We start from the raw sequence: 19,556 nt of genomic DNA, 5'->3' as shown, positions 1-19,556 counted from the left end.
CTCTCTCTCTCAAGTAAATAAATAAAATCTTTAAAAAAAAAGTTTATTTAAGTAATCTCTGCACCCCATGTGGGACTCGAACTCATGACCTGGAGATTGAGAGTCACATGCTCTTCCGACTGAGCCACCCAGATGCACCCCAAAGCCATTTTTGCGCCAGGACCTGTAATGGGATTATGGAGATGAAAGAGTTCTCTAAAATCTATCCTCCAGGGGCACCTGGGTGGCTCAGTCATTAAGCGTGTCTTTGGCTCAGGTCATGATCCCAGGGTCCTGGGATCAATCCTGGCATCAGGCTCCCCACTCGGTGGGAAGCCTGCTTCTCCCTCTCCCACTTGTCCCGCTTCTGGTCCCTCTCTCACTATGTCTTTCTCTGTCAAATAAATAAATAAAATATTTTTAAAAATCTATCCCCCAAACTCTACTTTCTGGGGTAAGGACACTGGACCAGGTCTCACGGAGATGCTGCCCTAGCCTGCAGCCTCCACTCATGACAACTTCAGGGGCGTGAAAAAAGTGATCAGACCCGACCCTGCTCACGGCTCTATTCCCTCCAACTTCTTACCTCTTCCTGCCGTTCTGCCTCCTCTTGGCTCAAACTGCTCATCTCAGTCCACCTCAGGGCCTTTGCACTTGTGGTGACCTCCACCAGGTGTGCTCTTTGCTCCTCCTGCTTCAGATCCCAGCTCAATTAATCATGAGCTCTGCACAGAGGTCCCTCGACTGCCATCGCCTTCCTTTCCTTGCCATCCATAATTAGTAATTGTCTCTCTGGCAGACCAGAAGGTGAGGTGAGCCTGTTTCCAGGCTGGGCATAGGGCATGGTGCACAGAACGGGCCCATCATTCCTCCTAGGGTCTCATGGGAGAAATACCTGAAGAACTTGACCTTCATCTGGCAACTTTCCTGAGTCCTTCCTGGGTAGATCTAGCCCAGTTTCCTTCCCTGGGTGCAACATTAGTTCTGCTTAAATACCCAACCCAGATGTGCCTCAGATGGGTTAACTGAGGCCCAAGGAGCTGGGCGTTACCAGGGCCCCCCAGGGAATGAGCAGTCCAGAGCCTGCTGAGAACCCCTCTGTGACCGGGGCCCTTCTCTGTGCTGTCACTCCTCCCTTTAGTTCAGGGTTTCCAGTACCCTGTCTGAGGAGGGCCACTGACCACAGAGGCTTCTGGAACTTTTCTGCCCCTCTGCGGCCAGGCCCTTTCCCCTCCCCGTCCCCATCCCCCACATGGCCACAACTTTCGGTAAGTGACAGCAGCTCAGGAAGCTGAGGGGCCCACACAGGAAGGAGCCTAGTGGGACTTTCCTCCGGCTGCCGCCCGGCTCTGCCTTCCTGTCCTTAGCCCGGGCTTCTCAGCTGCCAGGTAAGACCTGGTGGGGCCACATGGCTCTGGGGTGGGGGTTGGGGGTACTGTGCAAAGGGTTGTGGCTGGGGACAAGGCAAGGCCTCTGAGGAAAGATACCAGACAGACAAGGGCTGGGGTGGCGGGCTTGGTGGCCTCTGGTACAGTGCTCCCCTCTCCGGGCCTCAGCTTTTATTGCATAAAATGACATCAGATTCCCAGCTCTTTGGAGTTGGATGAATCCCTGTGCCTTGCGCCTGGAGTTCACGGCCCCCAGGGGCACAATTCCCCTCCTCCACCCTCCCAGGACCCAGGCCAGAGCCCTGGGTGACCAACCAACTATAGCGTTTGTGGGACTTTGGGTGCTAAGGCAAGGGAATCTTTCTCTGTCCCAAACACCACCTCTGACTTTTTCCTTTTTTTTTTCCTTCAATATATAAAATAGATACATATCTTTAAGATTGATTTTAAACAAAATGCACAAACTGTGTGATTCCATTTACATAAAGGTGCAAAGACCATGATTGAGTCCACTCTTAGAAATAGGACAGTGACGACCTCTGCGGGGAGTGAGAGAGGCTCCAGGGCTCCTGGGACTGGGAATTCCTTGTCTGGGAGCTGGTGACATGGGGGTGTCCCTAGGGAAAAGCTCCCTGCCCCTCACGCCCTCCCTCCTCCTCAGGAACTGCTAAACCACAGTGTCAGGGACCTTCCCTCTCGGTTTGGCTGGCCTCGGTCAAGTGCTCGCTGGGCATGTCACCAAAGACAGTGCCAGTTAGTACGGATTAAAAACGTTGACCCCTTGGGCTCAGCTCAGCAAACCAAGAGAGGTGGGCAGTCAGCCCATCTCACAGCTGAGAAAGTGGCATGTCAGCAATGGGAGCCCTGCCAGGATCACGAAGCTTGAATATGGTGGGGTTGGGATTTGAACCCAGAGCCTAGGGTCTTCCCAGCTCCAGGCTTATAGGCTGGATTTGCTAAAACCTCATTAATGCTGTCCCCCCCCCCCCACCTCCTACTATTATTCTGGAACGTGGTTTTTTGTTTTTAAGATTTTTATTTATTTGAGAGAGAGTGAGTGAGGGGGAGAGAGAGTTAGAGCACAGGAGCACAAGTAGGGAGGAGGGGCAGAAGGAAAGAGAGAAGCAGATTCCTCTGCTGAGTACGGACACCGATCTGGGGCTCTATCCCAGGACCCTGGAATCATGACCTGAGCCAAAGGCAGACACTTAACTGACTGAACCACCCAGGTGCCCCTGGAACATGTTTTTTTTTTTTTCTTTTTTTAAAGATTTTATTTATTTATTTGACAGACAGAGATCACAAGTAGGCAGAGAGGCAGGCAGAGAGAGGGGGAAGCAGGCTCCCTGCTGAGCAGAGAGCCCGATGCGGGGCTCTATCCCAGGACACTGGGATCATGACCTGAGCCGAAGGCAGAGGCTTTAACCCACTGAGCCACCCAGGTGCCCCAGGAACATGGTTTTTTATCCAATATTTTCTTTGCATCTTCTTTATTCAGGTCAGTGTAAGTGGATCTTGTCCATCTACTCCTGCCTTTTCCCCACTGTGCTTGAAGCCCAGCCCTTCCCTCTGCCTAACCAGGGGTCCTGGGGTCTGGGAATAAAGGGTGAGAGGCAATTTCCTCCTGGGCTCATTCCAGGGAGGGCTTCTTACTACAGGGGCTTAAACAGTGGGAGTGATAAAGGGTACAGAGAAGGTGATGGTGGTGGGCAGATAAGACACAGAGGTCCCTCCTCTGGGTGGCTCAGTGGGTTAAAGCCTCTGCCTGTGGCTCAGGTCATGATCCCAGGACCCCGGGATTCAGCCCTGCTTTGGGCTCTCTGCTCAGCAGGGAGCCTGCTTCTCTTCCTCTCTCTCTCTGCCTGCCTCTCTGCCTGCTTGTGATCTCTGTTAAATAAGTAAGTAAAATCTTTAAAAAAAAGAGGTCCCTCCTATCGACAGAGTCATCAGTCTGGATCTGATGCCTGTCACAAAGAATACATCATACTGGCTGCCAAAGCTTCCAGCCCCAGCCCCAGCCCCAGAAAAGCTTGAGTCTCCTAGACCTGCAGGAGGTGATGGGCCACCCCTATTCCCTTAAACCCCCATGTACACAGAACCAGTATCTATCTGCTTCCTGGTCAGCAAATCTGTACACTTGTGATTGATTGCTCATGCCTGCCTGGGGCAGGAGCATTGCGGTCATGAAGGTGGGAAACGCTGCAGATTGGCTGATCTCTCTGCCCTGGACTGACCAGAATACACACAAATTATGTGCATCAACCATAGTAAGAAAAGAAAAAAAAAAAAGAATTCACACAAATTAGAGTGTAGAGTATCTTCCAGACCCCAGTATAGCCCTTGGTGGGGGAGTGGTTATGGCTCCTTACCTATCTTACACACTCAGCTACCCTGTTTCTCTCTTTCTCTATCTCTGTCTTTGTTCGTTTGTTTTTAAATATTTTATTTATTTATTTGAGAGAAAGCATGAGCAGGGGAGGGGCAGAGGGAGAAGAAAACTCCCCACGGAGTAGGAAGCCTGATGTGGGGCTTGCCGTGGGGCTCGATCTCAGGACCCCAGGACCCCAGGACCCCAGGACCACGACCTGAGCTAAAGGCAGACATTTAACTGACTGAGCCACCCAGGCGCCCCTCTCTGTCTCTTTCTCTTTCTGTGTGTCTCTGTTCCTTTCTCCTCCCTCTTAAATCAGCTTCAGCCCTACCTCCCCTGCAGCATCTCTCTCCTCCACACACCCCTAGAAGCTTCGTAGTCTTGTTCCGTCTGGCCAGAACTGAGTCGCTGCCTCTGTGTGTCCAGACAGGCTACACCTATGGCGCCTCCAAGCGAGGAGACACCCCTGATCCCTCAGCGTTCCTGCAGCCTCTCATCATCAGAGGCTGGTGCCCTGCACGTGCTGCTGCCCCCTCGGGGCCCTGGACCCCCACAGCGCCTATCCTTCTCCTTTGGGGACCATTCAGCTGAAGAGCTGTGTGTTTGGGCTGCTAAGGCCAGTGGTGAGTGGTTCCCTAGAAGGCTGGGCCAAAGGGAGGGGTCGGGCTGTGGGACACCCAGATTGGGAGCCGGAATAGCTGTCAAGTGGAGTCAGCTTTAGAGCTGGGGCTTTGAGGGATGAATAAGAGTTTGGCAATGGAGGAAGGTGCTCAGGGAAAGGCTGTGAAAGGACTCAGAGGCACGTGAGGGCATCTCTTGACATAAGGTGTACAGTGTGGGAGGAACACTCTGGGGAGAGGGGCGGGGGGCCCCAGGAAGCAGGTTGTGTGTGAATTCTCTGCTGAGGGCAATGGGAAGCCATGGAGTGTGCTCAGGGTGAGAGCCAAAGGTGAGAAAGAGCCCTGCAGGGATGCATGAGGCTCCTAACCGTGGCGGCCCTGCAAGGGACAAGATGGGGAGACCTAGGAGGGTGCTGATGGGGGCATTCCCTCAGGCATCCTGCCTGTGTACCACTCCCTCTTTGCCCTGGCCACGGAGGACCTGTCCTGCTGGTTCCCCCCGAGCCACATCTTCTCCGTGGAGGACTCAAGCACCCAAGTCCTGGTCTACAGGCTCCGGTAGGAAGTACATCGCCCCTACCCCCACAGCCATGGGTTAAATGTTACCCAGAGGGGATGTCTTTTGTTGAGGGCAAGGAGAGTTTAATACAGTAATCCTACAACCTTATCATCTCCCTGCACTTCCCAGCGGGTACCCCCATGGAATTGGTGATCCCTGCTCATGGCCCAGATGAAGGACTGAGGCCAGAGGGTGTCCCTTTCTTGCCCAAGGTCACTTAGCAAGGCGATGGCATGACCTGGGCTCTGTGAGGTCTTGGCACGGTCTTCCACCCCCTCTGTACCCCTACTCCAGGCTTCTCCCCTTCTGCTTAGCTTTTACTTCCCCAACTGGTTTGGGCTAGAGAAGTGCCACCGCTTTGGGCTACGCAAGGACTTGGCCAGCGCCATCCTTGACCTACCAGTCCTGGAGCACCTCTTCGCTCAGGTAAAAGCCTGCATGAGGCTCAGCCCGGGGTGGGTGTGGAGGGTCCACAGGAAATAACAAGGCTCGCAGTTTGGGAGGCCTTGGCTGACCCTCTCTATGGCAGCCCAGGGTTGGGAATTGACCCAAGGGTGGTGGTGGGGGGGGAGTCTGTAGTGCAATATCAGGGCTCATGGTTGGCCTATGACTGGCCCCCAGCATCGAAATGACCTGGTGAGCGGCCGCCTCTCCGTGGGCCTCAGTCTCAAGGAGCAGGGGGAATGTCTCAGCCTGGCGGTGCTGGACCTGGCCCGGATGGCCCGAGAGCAGGTTCAGCAGCCCGAGGAGCTGCTGAAGACTGTCAGGTGAGGGTTTCCAGCCTGTGATACCCAGCGTCTAGCTGGGAGGGAGCAAACATGGCTCCGCCGGGCCATCCCTAGAGCTCAGGATGCCGTGAGGCTCCTCACCCACAAGCCTGCGGTGTGTCCATGTGACCCAGGACCCCACCAACCCCTGAGGCTCCAGTCCCTACCTCCCTCCTGCGGCTAAAGGCGTGTGTGTGTCTATGTCCGTCTGTCTGGTGAAGCCCAGTGGCTCTCCCCACACTGAGATCCTTCCCCCAGACATGTCCATGAGTGTCTCTGTGTGTGCCTCGTGCCCCCCAAGTGAGGCCACTCTTCAGCCTTTCAGCTAAAATTTGGGTTTGTGTGTGTCCCTGTCCGTACCTGTGGAGATCCCTTCCCACAGTGAGGACCCGCTACCCGCCCCCCCCCTTAGCTACAAGGTCTGCCTGCCCCCCGACCTGCGCGACCTGATCCAGGGCCTGAGCTTCGTGACGCGGAAGCGCATCCGGAGGACAGTGCACCGGGCCCTGCGCCGTGTGACCGCCTGCCAGGCTGACAGGCACTCGCTCATGGCCAAGTACATCATGGACCTGGAGAGGCTCGACCCGGCCAGGGCGGTCGAGACCTTCCCCGTGAGCCTCCCCGGGGCTGCTGGTGGTGAGGATGCGCAGGGGCTGCTCCGAGTGGCTGGTGACAGCGGCATCGCCTGGAGTTCGGGAGGACAGGAGGTGTGGGCGGCTGCTGGGCAGGGCCAACGGCGGGGGCGGAGCATAGGAGGGAGGGGCAGGAGAGGGGGCGGGGTGAAGGAGGGGAGAGACTGTGAGGGTTCCCACCAGGGCGGGTTGAGTGAGAGATGGGGCTGAGCGGGGTGCGGGCAAGAATGAAAAAAATGGGCGGGACTTGGGAGGGAGGAGAGTGGTTGCGCGGCGGGCTCAGGACCGGGTTAGCGGAAGGCTGGGGGAGGAGTCAGGGCTGAGACGGGGCGGGGCTCCCGGCTGGACTGAGAGAGCGGGAGAGGTGGAGTGGAGCTAAGCGATGGGCGGGTTCCGGGAGGGGACCGGACGACCTAAGGAGATGGGGTTTTAGCAGAGGTAGGGTGGGAGACATTGGGGATGGGGTGGGATTGATAGAACGGTCCGGGGTTTGGCAGGGGAGACGTGGAAAGGGACCGGGGCTGGGAGAGGCTGAGAAGGTCAAGGTTTACGCCGTGTGTTGGTGGGATCGAGGCTTCCAAGACGGACTTGGGGGCTCCGAGGGGACGGGACCGCCAGCTTCAGCCCTACCCCCCAACCCCATTCCCAGGCCCTCCAGCCCTTCTGTGACTTTCCAGAAATTGTGGACATCAGCATCAAGCAGGCTCCGCGTGTTGGCCCGGCCGGAGAGCACCGCCTGGTCACCGTCACCAAGACGGACAACCAGATCCTGGTGGGTACTGGACTCTCTTCCTTTCCCGCCTAACCCTGACTGCGGGGATGCGGCACGGTCGCCTTCGGGCCGCAGCGGGCACTGACGCTGATCATCACAGGAGGCTGAGTTCCCGGGGCTGCCCGCCGCGTTGTCCTTCGTGGCGCTCGTCGATGGCTACTTCCGGCTGATCTCCGACTCCAGGCACTTCTTTTGCAAGGAGGTTGCGCCGCCAAGGCTGCTGGAGGAAGTGGCCGAGCAGTGCCATGGCCCCATCACGTAAGGGTCTATCCCCCCCCCCCCCCCCCCCCCGCCCAACTCTGTTCGAATCTTGGTCACAGTCTCAGCGTCCTCCCCTCCCCAGGAGCGTTGGACAGGGGTCATGTGCTGGAACAGTGCCTGGTTCATGGTTGGCACTCAATGAGACTAGGCTCTCCCTTTTGCTCTCTCCCTTTTGCACAGCAGCTTCCCTTTCTCTTGATTCCTCAGTGCCCCACAGTGGATTACTGGGATGGATGGCACCAGGTTCTACCTGTGATCTCTAATCCTCTAGTAGAGCCCTGAATTTTGGCTCATTTTATTTATTTTTAAACAAGTATTCTTGTTTGTTTGTTTGTTTGTTTTAAGATTTTATTTATTTATTTGACAGAGAGAGACACAGCTAGAGAGGGAACACAAGCAGGGGGCGCAGGAGAGGGAGAAGCAGGCTTCCCGCTGAGCAGGGAGTCTGATGCTGGGCTCAGTCCTGGGACCCTGGGATCATGACCTGAGCTAAAGGCAGATGCTTAACGACTGAGCCACCCAGACACCCTTTTTGGCTCATTTTTTAAAAATTTTATTTATTTATTTGACAGACAGAGATCACAATAGGCAGAGAGGCAGGCAGAGAGAGAGAGGGAAGCAGCCTCCCCGCTGAGCAGAGAGCCCGATGTGGGGCTCGATCCTAGGACCCCGGGACCATGACCTGAGCCGAAGGTAGAGGCTTTAATCCACAGAGCCACCCAGGTGCCCCCTTTTTTGGCTCATTTTAAAAATAGGAAGGATTCAGGGAATGTTAGGTGGCCAGGGTCCTGGAGCTTCAGAGGGACCAGGATTAGAACCCAAGTCTAAGTTGGGTTTCTCGGCTCCATCTCTCTGTCTCTGTCTTTTCCTCCCGCCTTTCTCCACAGCCTGGATTTTGCCATCAACAAACTCAAGACCCAGGGCTCACGTCCTGGCTCCTATGTTCTCCGCCGCAGTCCCCAGGATTTTGACTGCTTCCTCCTCACTGTCTGTGTTCAGGTTGGTCCACTACTAGGAGCCAGGTGAGCAGGGAGGGCTTCCTGAAGGAGGGGACATTTGAACTGAAACCTGAAAGATGAGTCTTTCATCTTTGCTCCTTGAGGAAGGGGAGGGTAAAGGCATTCTTAGTGGAGGGAACAGCATATGCGAAGGCTTAGAGATTGGAATGAGCCTGTAGTGCTCGAGGAAGATGGGGTGAGTGGCAGGTACTGCCCACTTGCACTCAGGGACCACTCCTCTTTTGCAGACGCCCCTGGGTCCTGATTACAAGGGCTGCCTCATCCGCTGTGACCCCACAGGAACCTTCTCCCTGGCTGGCCTCCGCCGTCCCCACAGCAGTCTTCGAGAGCTCTTGGCAGCCTGCTGGGATGGCGGGCTGCACGTGGATGGGGTTGCGCTAAGCCTCACTTTCTGCTGCACCCCCAAACCCAAAGGTGAGCCCGTCCCCTCCCCTGAGCTGAGCAGTCAAGCTGGGGTCCTGCTTTGTGTGGCAAGTGGCAGAAGCCATGGGTCCAGACGGGTTAGTGAAGAAAAAGGGGTTTATGGGCTGGTAGTGTAGATGCCATCTTCAGACACCAGGAGTCCAAGAGCTGACCCTGGCTCTTAGACTCTCTCCATCTCTTGCCTCTTCCTCTGGGTGAATTTCACTCTCAGACAAACCATAGGCATGGGACAGCTATGAGCTGTGAGTTCTTCAGAGTCTTCTAGAATTCCTAGCAGGACTGAGAGTAGGTTGCCCACAGCATTGCCTTCTCATAGGGAACCCCCCCCCCCCCCCCCGCCCCACGACTGGGGCTTCCTGTAGTCTCAAATAAACCACGTACCCTGGAGTCCTCATCTCAGGGTTGGCCGCTTCTGGAGGAGACCCCCAAATTGAGGTAGGGAGTGAGCAAACCTTAGGGGACCTTGCACCTCTGACCTCTGTCTTCCTCCTGCTACCTCCTCCCCATAGAAAAGTCCAACCTGATTGTGGTACGGAGGGGTTGCAGCCCACCCACGTCATCCCCTCTTCAGACCCAATCCCAAGGCCAGTTGAGTCAGATGACATTTCACAAGATCCCTGATGACAGCCTGGAGTGGGTAAGCGGCCCCAGGAAATGGGCAGGGGGACCTCGGTTGGGATCCAGACCCTGGGTCTGCATTGCATCTCATTTACATCTGTGCTGTGTGGCTTCAATATGTGATGTAACCTCCTTGTGCCTCTGTTTCATTATCTGTAAAGTGGGGCCAGGACTGGGGGCCAGGATCCCACCAGGAGCCCCCTTACCAGCCTCTCCTGTTGCTTCCTCACCCTCCAGCATGAGAACCTGGGTCATGGATCATTCACCAAGATTTACCGGGGTTGTCGCCACGAGGTCGTGGAGGGAGAGGCCCGGGAGACAGAGGTGCTGCTCAAAGTGATGGATGCCAAGCATAAAAACTGCATGGAGGTGAGTGTGATGGGAACCAGGACTTTGGGGTCAGGACTGGCTGGAGAGAGCATTGTGGATTCAAAGAAAGTTAAAAACACATGGGTCTTTAACACAACAGAAATGTAGCTGCAGCATCTCCAAACCATGAAATACAGAGGGATCAGGGAATTTAGATGCAAACAGAAAGAGTGCACTAAACAGAAGAAATAGCCAGTCCAAAGGTCCTGTGGCAGGATTGTGCCTGGCATGTTTGTTTGTTTGTTTGTTTGTTTTAAGATTTTATTTATTTATTTGACAGAGAGACAGCGCACAAACTGGGGGGAGGAACCGAGAGAGAGGGAGAAGCAGATTCCCCGCATGACCATGGGATCATGACCCAAGCTGAAGGCAAAGGCTTAACCGACTGAGCCACCCAGGCACCCCTCTGCCTGGCATGTTTAAGGAACAGTGAGGAGGGGGCATCTGGTTGGCTCAGTTGGAAGAGCACAGTGACTCTTAATCTCAGGGTTGTGAGTTCCAGCCCCACACTGGGTGCAGAGATTACTTAAATAAACAAAACTTAAAAAAAAAAAAAAAAGAAAGAAAGTGAAGACGGGCCAGTGGGCTGGAGAGGAGTGATCAAAGGAGAAGAAGGGAGTGATGTGGATGGAAGCCTCAGCAGGTTGGGCCACCCAGGGAAGGCTTGAGCCCTCCTTGAACCCCAAGTCTCCCACTTCTGTGTGAGAGACCCAAGGTAGATTACTGTGGGGACTTCCAGCACCCATCAGAAAACCAAGATACAGAGTCCTGTGTGTACCAGTGGTGGCCTCCAAGGTCAAAGGAGGCTTGTGGTGAGGCTTCCACCTGAGGCTGATTTGTGAGCAGCAAGTTTGGGGTGCTTGGTCTGACCCTGAAGGGGGAGGAACCCATGGACCTTCTATCCCTTCTCCTTTCCCCAGTCATTTCTGGAAGCTGCGAGTCTGATGAGCCAAGTGTCATACCAGCATCTCGTGTTGCTCCATGGCGTGTGCATGGCCGGAGACAGTGAGCAACTTTCGCCCCTGCACTCACCTTTCCCCACTAAGACCAGCTAAAACATCATTAGCCATACAAATGCAGAGCCCGGCCTGGCTGGACTCCTCCATCCCCCAGGGTCCCTCACCCTCTTACCTGTGTCCTTCATTTGCCACTCTTGGGGCAGCCAGCTCCAGGCTCCCACAGATACCTAGCCCCGCAGAATTATCTCAAGTCAAATGAGCTTGGGATCCAATCCCACCTCCCTGTGTACCTCCCCCCCACCCCCGCAACCCCTGCAGCTTTGCAAGGGCCAAGTTACCTCTCCAAGCCCCAGTTCCACCAGATCCGTACAGTAGCTATCTCTCGGGGGGCTGGGAGGGGCCAGGAGCTGCACTCACAGCGAGGAACGTGACAGGCAGGGCAGGGTGATACGTGATCTACGTGATCGTGATCGTGGGCGCGGGGGCTGTGCAGGGCACTGTGGGTGGTCAAAAGCCGCCAGCCCAGCTTGGAGGTTAGGCAATGATTCTGGATAGGCAAAGCTAAGTCCTAAGCAGAGAAGACAAAGATACTAGGAATTAGGGAAGAGGAGGAGGGATGTTCCAGAGAGAACATGCAAAGAGCTGGAAGTGAGATGTGGACAGAGTTCAGTGCCATCCAGGCATCTCGGGGCAATAGCTCCCATACAGGAAGCGAGGAGGAGGAGAGGAGAGGAGGGTAAGGACGGAGGGAACCCTCAGAACTGAGCGCTCCGGAGCCCCCCAACCCACCGGGAGTGGGGCGGGCGGAGCCTGTTCAGCAGGGATTCAGTCCTGCCTCCCAGCCCTGCCCCTCCCTGCTGCTGCCAGGTATCATGGTGCAGGAATTTGTACACCTGGGAGCACTGGACACCTACCTGCGCAAGTCTGGCCACCTGGTGCCAGCCAGCTGGAAGCTGCAGGTGATCAAACAGCTGGCCTATGCCCTCAACTATCTGGTGAGTGGTCCTCTGCTTGCTCTACCCTCTGGGCACAGAATGGAGGCGTAATTGAGAGTGGGCTCTGTGGTAGGCATAGGAGTTTGGCAAGGATACAAAGGGAGGGCATTTTAGACTGAGGGAACAACATACGTACAGGTTCAGGGGTGTAAGAGCGGGAGAAGGGAACAGGTGGTCATTGGTGGACTTCAGGGGGAGTAGTGGGCCATAAGGCCGGGCAGGGGGAAGGCTTCCCAGAAGAGGGAACATGGGGGCTGGGCCTTGAGGGTTGACTAGGAGCTCATCAAGCGGAGAAAAGGAAGAGGGTGTGTCAGGTTGAGGGCACAGCCTGGGCTCAGGCCTGCAGCTTAGAAGATGGGGTGCACGTCCTGGGATGCCTCCAGCAGTTCAGCAGGCAGGAGGCCGGGGTAGGGGTGTGGAAGAGAGAGTGTCAGAGATAGGGTGAAGGAGTATCTCAAAGGACCTTGACTGCTAGGCTGAGGACTTTGGACTTTATCCTAAAGGCAATGGGGAGCCTCTGGGTGGGTTTGAGAGGAGGGACATGGGGCAGCATAGGGGGGTGAACCAGAGGAGGCAAGACAGGCCGCCAGTAGTCTAGGGAGTGGTCTAGAAGTATGGTCTGAGCAGCCACAGGTGGGCTTTGAAGGCTATGTAGTGGCTTTCCAGCCAGACTATTCATTCAGCAAACCCTCCCTTGCATTCCCTATGCCTGGCCCACCTAGGAGGACAAAGGCCTCCTCCATGGCAATGTCTCAGCCCGGAAGGTGCTCCTGGCTCGTGAAGGCACTGATGGGAACCTGCCCTTCATCAAGCTTAGTGACCCTGGGGTCAGCCCTGCTGTGCTAAGCCTGGACAGTAAGTCTGGAAGGGTGGACGGAGGGACCTAGTGGGGCAGGGAAGCAGACCCCTGACCCCCGCCCCACTCCCCAGTGCTCACAGACAGGATCCCGTGGGTGGCCCCCGAGTGTCTCCTGAAGCCCTGGACACCCAGCTTGGAAGCTGACAAGTGGGGTTTTGGTGCCACAGTCTGGGAGGTGTTCAGCGGGATCCCGATACCCATCAGCACCCTGGAACCTGCCAAGGTCAGAGCACCTGTATTGGTGCTACCTGTATTGGCCTCTAGGGGGCTAAGGTCCAGTTTGGGGAGGATGGGCTGGTCTGGGGGGGGGGGGCCGAGGGGGCTGCTCCTGAGGGTACACTGGGAGTGATCATCCCCTCTCCTCAACCTCAGAAGCTCCAGTTTTATGAAGAACAGCAGCAGCTCCCTGCCCCCAAGTGGATGGAGCTCGCCATGCTCATCCAACAGTGCATGGCCTACGAGGCAGGCCAGAGGCCCTCCTTCCGTGCCATCATCCGCGACCTGAACAGCCTCATCACTTCAGGTGCCCATTGGGCCGGGCAGGGTGGGCAGGGCTGGCCTATCATATGAGGCCCCGAGGGGGGAAAATAAAGTGAAATTTGCATGCAGAGCCAGCCCTGTGAGCTTGGCAGGGTTGGAGTGGTTGGTGAGTGTATCAGTCAGCATGAGCCTCAGCCGCTGCTGTAACAAACAGACCCTGCCCCTCCCCAAGCTCCAGGTTGACCATGGTGGATATTTACCTTTCATTCCATGATGGTGTCCAGGTCAACAGGTGCCTCTCCCTTTTTGGCTCCACCCATCCCATGGCCTCAGGTCCCTGTCACATCCTCCGCAGACAGAGAGAGAGAGAGAGAGACTGTGGAGGGTCCCATGCTAGATTACCATGTGCCAGGCCTGAAAGGGCAGCCAGTTCTTCTCCCCCATCAGCCTGAGTTCAACCATGTACCACATTTCACCTCAGTGGAGTCTGGGAAATGCCCTTCTGTCTCCAAAGCTATACATAGTTTCCACAGCCTGGAGAACACATAAGGGGTCTGCCTTTGCCCAGCCGGCCTCCTTTTCCAGCCCCCTGCAAGGTACCCTGAGGCTTGCAGGGGCCTGCCATAATAGGCAGAGAAGGTAAGTGTGCGGATCAAAATGCCCTAGCAAGTCAGCTTAGGAGGGGGACCCAGGACCCAGTGTACTGGTCACTTACTGCCTGTGCCCCACAGATTATGAGCTCCTCTCAGACCCCACACCTGGTGCCTTGGCACCCCGTGATGGGCTATGGAATGGCGCCCAGCTCTATGCCTACCAGGACCCTACTATTTTTGAGGAGAGACACCTCAAGTACATCTCACAGCTGGGCAAGGTGAGCTGGGCCGGGCTGGCGTGGGCAGGGAAGCCCCCGTGCACACGGACACCAGCCCTGCTGCGGGGAAGCCCCCGTGCACGTGGACACCAGCCCTGCTGTCCCCCAGGGCAACTTCGGCAGCGTGGAACTGTGCCGCTATGACCCGCTGGGTGACAACACAGGCGCCCTAGTGGCAGTGAAGCAGCTGCAGCACAGTGGGCCAGACCAGCAGAGGGACTTCCAGAGGGAGATCCAGACCCTCAAAGCCCTCCACAGTGACTTTATTGTCAAGTACCGCGGTGTCAGCTATGGCCCAGGTGAGCCACCTCCCAAACGGGTGCTCTTCGAATCCCACACCCGCATGCTCCTGCAGTGACATTCTAGGGTGGCCTGGGGACACCAGGAGGGGCGCGACTGACACTCTTGTTTATCCAGATCTGGATCGCCGCGGGTTCGAATTCCCACTCTCTCCCTTAGCAGCTGGGAGACCTTGGGCAGGCGATTTAAACTCTCTGCATGTCCATTTCTACACCTGAAAAAGGGGTCATTATCAGGTTTAAATGAATCAATATATATCATGGAAAGTACTCAAGAGCCATTGGTGATAAGCGTCATGATTGCCGTTCCCATTTTATAGAAAGCAATATTGAGGCTGGGAGGAACCCAGCGCCGTACTCTGATCCCACTCTGATCCCGGAGGAAGAATCCGGATGGGCAGTGGACAGAGTTGGGACCTGTGGTGACTCCTCCCAGCCTCCTCTCCCGCCACCTAGGCCGCCAGAGCCTGCGGCTGGTGATGGAGTACCTGCCCAGCGGCTGCCTGCGGGACTTCCTACAGCGGCATCGCGCGCGCCTCGATGCCAGCCACCTGCTCCTCTACGCCTCGCAGATCTGCAAGGTGCGGGGCGTGCCGGGGGCCCGGGGGCTGAGGTGGCCCGGTCTGTGTGGAGTCGCCGGGAAGGCTAAAGGTGGAAGTTTGGGGTCCAGGTCAGGCTGGAGGAGCAGTTGAGTTAGAGCTGAGGTCGGGACTGGAGTGCAGGATGGGTCCGGGGCAGGGTTAGGCTTGGGTTCTGGAATGGGTTTGGGTTGGATTCCAGGTAAGCCAGGTTGGGCTCCTGCGGGTTGCGCTGGAGTCTGGCCCTCACGCTCTGCCGACAGGGCATGGAGTACCTGGGCTCCCGCCGCTACGTGCACCGCGACCTTGCCGCGCGTAACATCCTAGTGGAGAGCGAGACGCACGTCAAGATCGCCGACTTTGGCCTCGCCAAGCTGCTGCCGCTCGACAAAGACTACTACGTGGTCCGCGAGCCCGGCCAGAGCCCAATCTTCTGGTGGGGACCCCCCGCCCCGGCCCACCTCTCCTCCTCGCGACTTTGGCCCCCACCTCCCTCCTACCTTCTAGGGCCCGCCATGGCCCCGCCTTCCCACAGTCCTGGCTCCTCCTCCTAGCGTGCTGGTCCCGCCCCTCATCGCTGGCCCCGCCCCTGCTCCTACTGCTAAGGCCCTCCTGACCCCGCCCAGGCCCCCCACTTCTCCCCACTACCCTGGCCCCTCCCCTGCTTTCACTGTACTGGCCTGCCCCTCCTCCCCACTGTCCCGGTTCCTCCCGGCCCCGCCCCTCCCGCAGCCCAGGCCCCTCCCGGGCCACGACTTCCTCTCCCACCCGCTCCGCCCCTCCGTACTGGGCCCTGCCCCCTAGAGTCACGGCTCCGCCCGGACCCCGCCCAAACCTTCCGTAGGTTGGGAGACTACCCCATCCCACAGGCAGGGAGGGAAACTCTGACCCCGGCGCTGGGACTGACCTCTCACAGCTAACCCCCAGCTCCCCCAGCCCAAGGTTGTTCCTTTTCTCATACTCTCCCTCACTTTCGCATCCCAAGATTTCCTCGTCCCCTTCCAGGTACGCCCCAGAGTCTCTCTCCGACAACATCTTCTCGCGCCAGTCGGACGTCTGGAGCTTCGGGGTCATCCTGTACGAGCTTTTCACCTACGGGAACAAGAGCTGCAGCCCCTCAGCCGTGAGTCAGCGCCCCTGGATCGCCAGAACCTTCCTGGCCCATCCCTGCCCTGTTTGTGCTGGAGTCCCTCTTTTTGCTCAGTGTCACCTTGTCCCAGCATTATACAGGCCCTTTATAATTGGGAGGACCGCTCTTCCCTAAGGCTGACCCCGCTACCACGGACAGCCCCCTCCCCCTCCATCACAGATGGCCCCTCTACCCATTCCGCCTGACTCTCTCCCTCCCTTCACTATGGCTGCCCCCTGCCCCACCACCCCTCCCCCCTCCCCAGTGATTGGGCCGCCCCTTCTCCCTCTTCATGGATGGCACCTCCCCCACCACGGGTTCTCCCTCTTGGCCCCAGGAGTTCCTGCGGATGATGGGGATGATGGGATGTGATCCAGATGTCCCCGCCCTCTGCCGCCTCCTGGAGCTTCTGACTGAGGGCCAGAGGCTGCCCGCGCCTGCTGCCTGCCCTGGTGAGGTGAGTGCTGGAGGGCCTGCCTCAGTTTCCCCCTCTGGATTTTCTTAGGGAAGCCAGCTGGTCCCTTTGGGTTTCCCTACCTGCTGTTATCTCTTGATTGAGAACATACCCTGGGGCATGAATCTGAAAGGGATTTTGGCTTCTATTTTGCAGTTCTCTCACTGCATTGCAAGTCGCAAACACTTTCAGACCCTCAGTTTGCCCATCTCCAGAATGGGAATAACAATGCCTTATGGGGTGGCGGAAGTTTAGACAAGTTGACCCCTCTCCCTTGCTCAGCTTAGGGTCCAGCTGACTGTCAACTTTCCGTAAGTGTTAATGACTCTTACAGTTTATCTTCACAACTTCTGTGGAAATGTCTGACATGAGGTTGGTCATTCATAAATTGATCTGCCCAGGGGCACCTGAGTGGCTCAGTCAGTTAAGCAACCGACCCTTGGTTTCTGCTCAGGTCGTGATCTCAGGGTGGTGAGATCAAGCCCCATGTCAGACTCTGCACTGGGGGCTGAGTTTGCCCAAGATTCTCTCCCCCCTCTCTCTCCTTCTCCTTTGTGCTCTCTCTCAAATAAAATCTTTAAAAATCAATCAATAAATAAATTCACCTGCCCAGACCACAAACGTTTATTGAGCACTTGACTGTGTACCGTGCTCTGGGCTGGGTGCTGGGGACCCAGCAGGGGATAGAACGGAAACACCCTATCCTCCTGGTAATCAGCAGAGGCTAACGAAAACATTCTGGTGGTTACTGGTGTCTAGGAAGAGTTGAACAGGAGGAAATGATGGGGTGAGGTGGTGGTCAGGGGGACCTTTTAGAGGGAGAAATCCTGAAGGAGGAGGAGGAGCCTACCCATGGGAAAAGCTGGGAGAGGGCATTCTCAGCAGCGGACACAGCATGTGCAAAGGCCCTGAGGAGGGAATGAGTTTGATGCATTTAAATAATGAGATGTGGGCAGATGTGGCTGCAGGGAAAAGAGAGGAGGTGATGGAAGGAGACGGGAGGGCATGAGATTTTGTTCTAAGACCTGTAGGGAGCCATGGGAGGCTTTGGAGCCTGTGAATAGGAGTCCTTCCTACTGCTCATATGTGACCCTGTTGTCTCCTCCCACTCCCTCAGGTTCATGAGCTCATGAAGCTGTGCTGGGCTTCTAGCCCGAAAGACCGACCAACATTCAGTGCCTTGAGCCCCCAGCTGGACGCACTATGGAGTGCGAGCCGAGGGTAGCAGAGAGTGTGAAACTCATGCCTTCCCTGCTTGTCCAGAGGAGAAAACCCACTCGCTTCATTTTTATATCTCCTGCACACACACCTCTGGGTTCTAGTCTTTGCGGACTGGCTGTGTGACCTGGGGCAGAAGGTTGCCCCTCTCTGGGCTTTCTGCTTCACAGAGACCCCCATGGGGCAAATGACATTGCACTTGAGGGGCACCCCTGGCTTGTGGGGCAGCAGTCGTCTTATGGCCTCGGGAACTTGCAAAGATTCAAGATGAATGCCTTGGTGGGACCTGCTGTGTGCCTTGCCCCTAGAATCCAGGAGCCAGATTTAAGCCCCTCCCATCTTCCTATCCTCTCAGGGTTTGGCCCTGAGCTTTCTGTGCCAGCGAAGCCAGCGAAGACCTTGCAGAGCTTTAAATATGCGATCTCAGCCTTCTGTTCCTCCCCCCCCTCCCCCCCCCCCCCCCCCCCCCGCATCCTGCTTTTGCTGGAGGGAGCCCCAGAAAAAAGCAGCTGCCGGGGTTGGAAATTCACTTTGGGCCGGGGGGGGGGGGGGGGGGGGGGGGGGGGGGGGAGCCTGTGTGACTTTTTGGGATCCTGTGAGGGGACAGGAGAGGCTGGGGTCCTAGTCCACCCTAACTGTACCAGAGTGTCCTGGGCCTTCCATTTGCCCACTTGAACACTGGGACCCTTTCTGTCCTAACTGGAGGGTCACGCAGTTGATGACGCTGGAGACTTACTGGAGTTTTTCAGCAGCTGAGGAAAGGAAAGGCATTCTTGGCAGAGGGAACAGCATGGTGAGAGTGAGGAGGCTTAGAGTACAGGAGTTAAGAGCCCAGGGGTGCCTGGGTGGCTCAGTGGTTAAGCCTCTGCCTTTGGCTCAGGTCGTGATCCCAGGGTCCTGGGATCGAGCCCCACATCAGGTTCTCTGCTCAGCAGGGAGCCTGCCTCCCCCTTTCTCTCTGCCTGTCTCTCTGCCTACTTGTGATCTCTCTCAGTCAAATAAATAAATAAAATCTTTAAAAAAAAAAAAAAGAAGTTAAGAGCCCAGGTGTTGGAGCCCATGGTTCTGCCACTTAATTGCCATGTGATGGTGGGCACCTTGCCTCCCCTACGGGTGTCTCAGTTCCATCCCCTGTATAATGGGCAGATAAATGGTCCTGGTCCACAGGCAGCTTCTGGAGGATTGTGAGAAGGCATCTGGCGGAGGTTAAGCCACCCCATCCCCAACTCCTCACCTACCTGCAATCTTTTCTGCCACTTTTACCCCCTGGAAAACTCTTATTTACCTCTCCAAACCCCAGCTGTCACCTCCCGGCAGCCTTCCCTCCTCACCCACTCTGTACTTCCCTCTGACCGGAAGGCTGGAGGCTCCCGGGGGCTGGGCTGGGACAGGCACAAAGGGGACTCTGGGAGCATTCATTGAATGAATAAAAGTTCAGTGGAAAGAATAGTGTGTTGCTGTACTTGGGTGATGGGGAATTTGGGGGAGTGTATAAGCTGGGCAGGAATGTGGCTAGGGCTGGGGGATGGAGATCCCCTGGGGACACATTGGAGGCCTCAGGGCTGGCCGAGGGAGGAGAGACACAGTGGAGCATTGGCTGGGGTCCTGGAGGACAGAATTCACCCCCAGCTCCAGCTGCTGGCCTTGGCTCTGTCCTAAGGAACTGATTACAGGCTCTTGGTGTGTGGAAGGAACAGGCTGCTCTGGGGGGGTCAGAGGGCAAGGTTGGGGTGGGAGGCTGTGGGGAGGGGTCCAACATCAGTGGGAGCCAAGCAAGTCTCTCCCAGGATGGCTGGATAGATTCGAGGAGTAACAGAAAGACAAAGACCAAGAGAGATTGAGAGGGAGAGACAGGGCAGGAGGGAGACAGTCTCCCTCCCTCTCCCCTACTCTCTTAGCACAGGGAAAGCCGCCTGCTTTGGTGAAAAGCAGGAGG

At 56.5% G+C, this 19,556-nt stretch overlaps 1 protein-coding gene across 7 annotated transcripts; it reads left to right on the top strand.

Moving 5' to 3' along the window:
• Positions 1 to 1,268: 1,268 nt before the first annotated feature.
• Positions 1,269 to 19,024, top strand: JAK3 (Janus kinase 3). Of its 7 annotated transcripts, none has more exons than XM_045991942.1 (24): positions 1,269 to 1,367; positions 4,165 to 4,361; positions 4,793 to 4,916; positions 5,232 to 5,343; positions 5,539 to 5,684; positions 6,097 to 6,391; positions 6,966 to 7,088; positions 7,189 to 7,346; positions 8,237 to 8,348; positions 8,596 to 8,782; positions 9,301 to 9,428; positions 9,647 to 9,778; positions 10,699 to 10,783; positions 11,605 to 11,732; positions 12,455 to 12,587; positions 12,663 to 12,814; positions 12,964 to 13,114; positions 13,803 to 13,942; positions 14,052 to 14,241; positions 14,698 to 14,822; positions 15,083 to 15,255; positions 15,825 to 15,942; positions 16,286 to 16,405; positions 17,520 to 19,024. In XM_045991942.1, the coding sequence occupies exons 2-24, from the start codon at positions 4,178 to 4,180 to the stop codon at positions 17,625 to 17,627; spliced, it is 3,324 nt and encodes a 1,107-aa protein (XP_045847898.1). In that variant the 5' UTR covers positions 1,269 to 1,367; positions 4,165 to 4,177; the 3' UTR covers positions 17,628 to 19,024. The 7 variants fall into 7 exon arrangements, 5 of the variants coding, with proteins under 5 accessions (XP_045847898.1, XP_045847899.1, XP_045847897.1 ...); XM_045991943.1 differs by having other exon boundaries at positions 1,291 to 1,367; positions 4,169 to 4,361; positions 6,097 to 6,320; positions 6,994 to 7,088; XM_045991941.1 differs by having other exon boundaries at positions 1,291 to 1,367; positions 4,169 to 4,361.
• The last annotated feature ends 532 nt before the right edge of the window (positions 19,025 to 19,556 follow it).

This window comes from Meles meles, chromosome 20 (assembly GCF_922984935.1).
Source record: "Meles meles chromosome 20, mMelMel3.1 paternal haplotype, whole genome shotgun sequence".
In the NCBI taxonomy this organism is placed as follows: domain Eukaryota; kingdom Metazoa; phylum Chordata; class Mammalia; order Carnivora; family Mustelidae; genus Meles; species Meles meles.
This window is presented reverse-complemented; position numbering and strand designations above follow the sequence as displayed.

What these genes read in the sequence shown, in the direction of transcription:
- JAK3 (XM_045991942.1), top strand. Translation starts at nt 4,178, where the DNA reads ATGGCGCCTCCAAGCGAGGAGACACCCCTGATCCCTCAGCGTTCCTGC. An exon ending in ACATCTCACAGCTGGGCAAG is followed by an intron (nt 13,943 to 14,051) that starts GTGAGCTGGGCC and finishes GCTGTCCCCCAG; the next exon opens with GGCAACTTCGGCAGCGTGGA. An exon ending in GGCCAGAGCCCAATCTTCTG is followed by an intron (nt 15,256 to 15,824) that starts GTGGGGACCCCC and finishes GTCCCCTTCCAG; the next exon opens with GTACGCCCCAGAGTCTCTCT.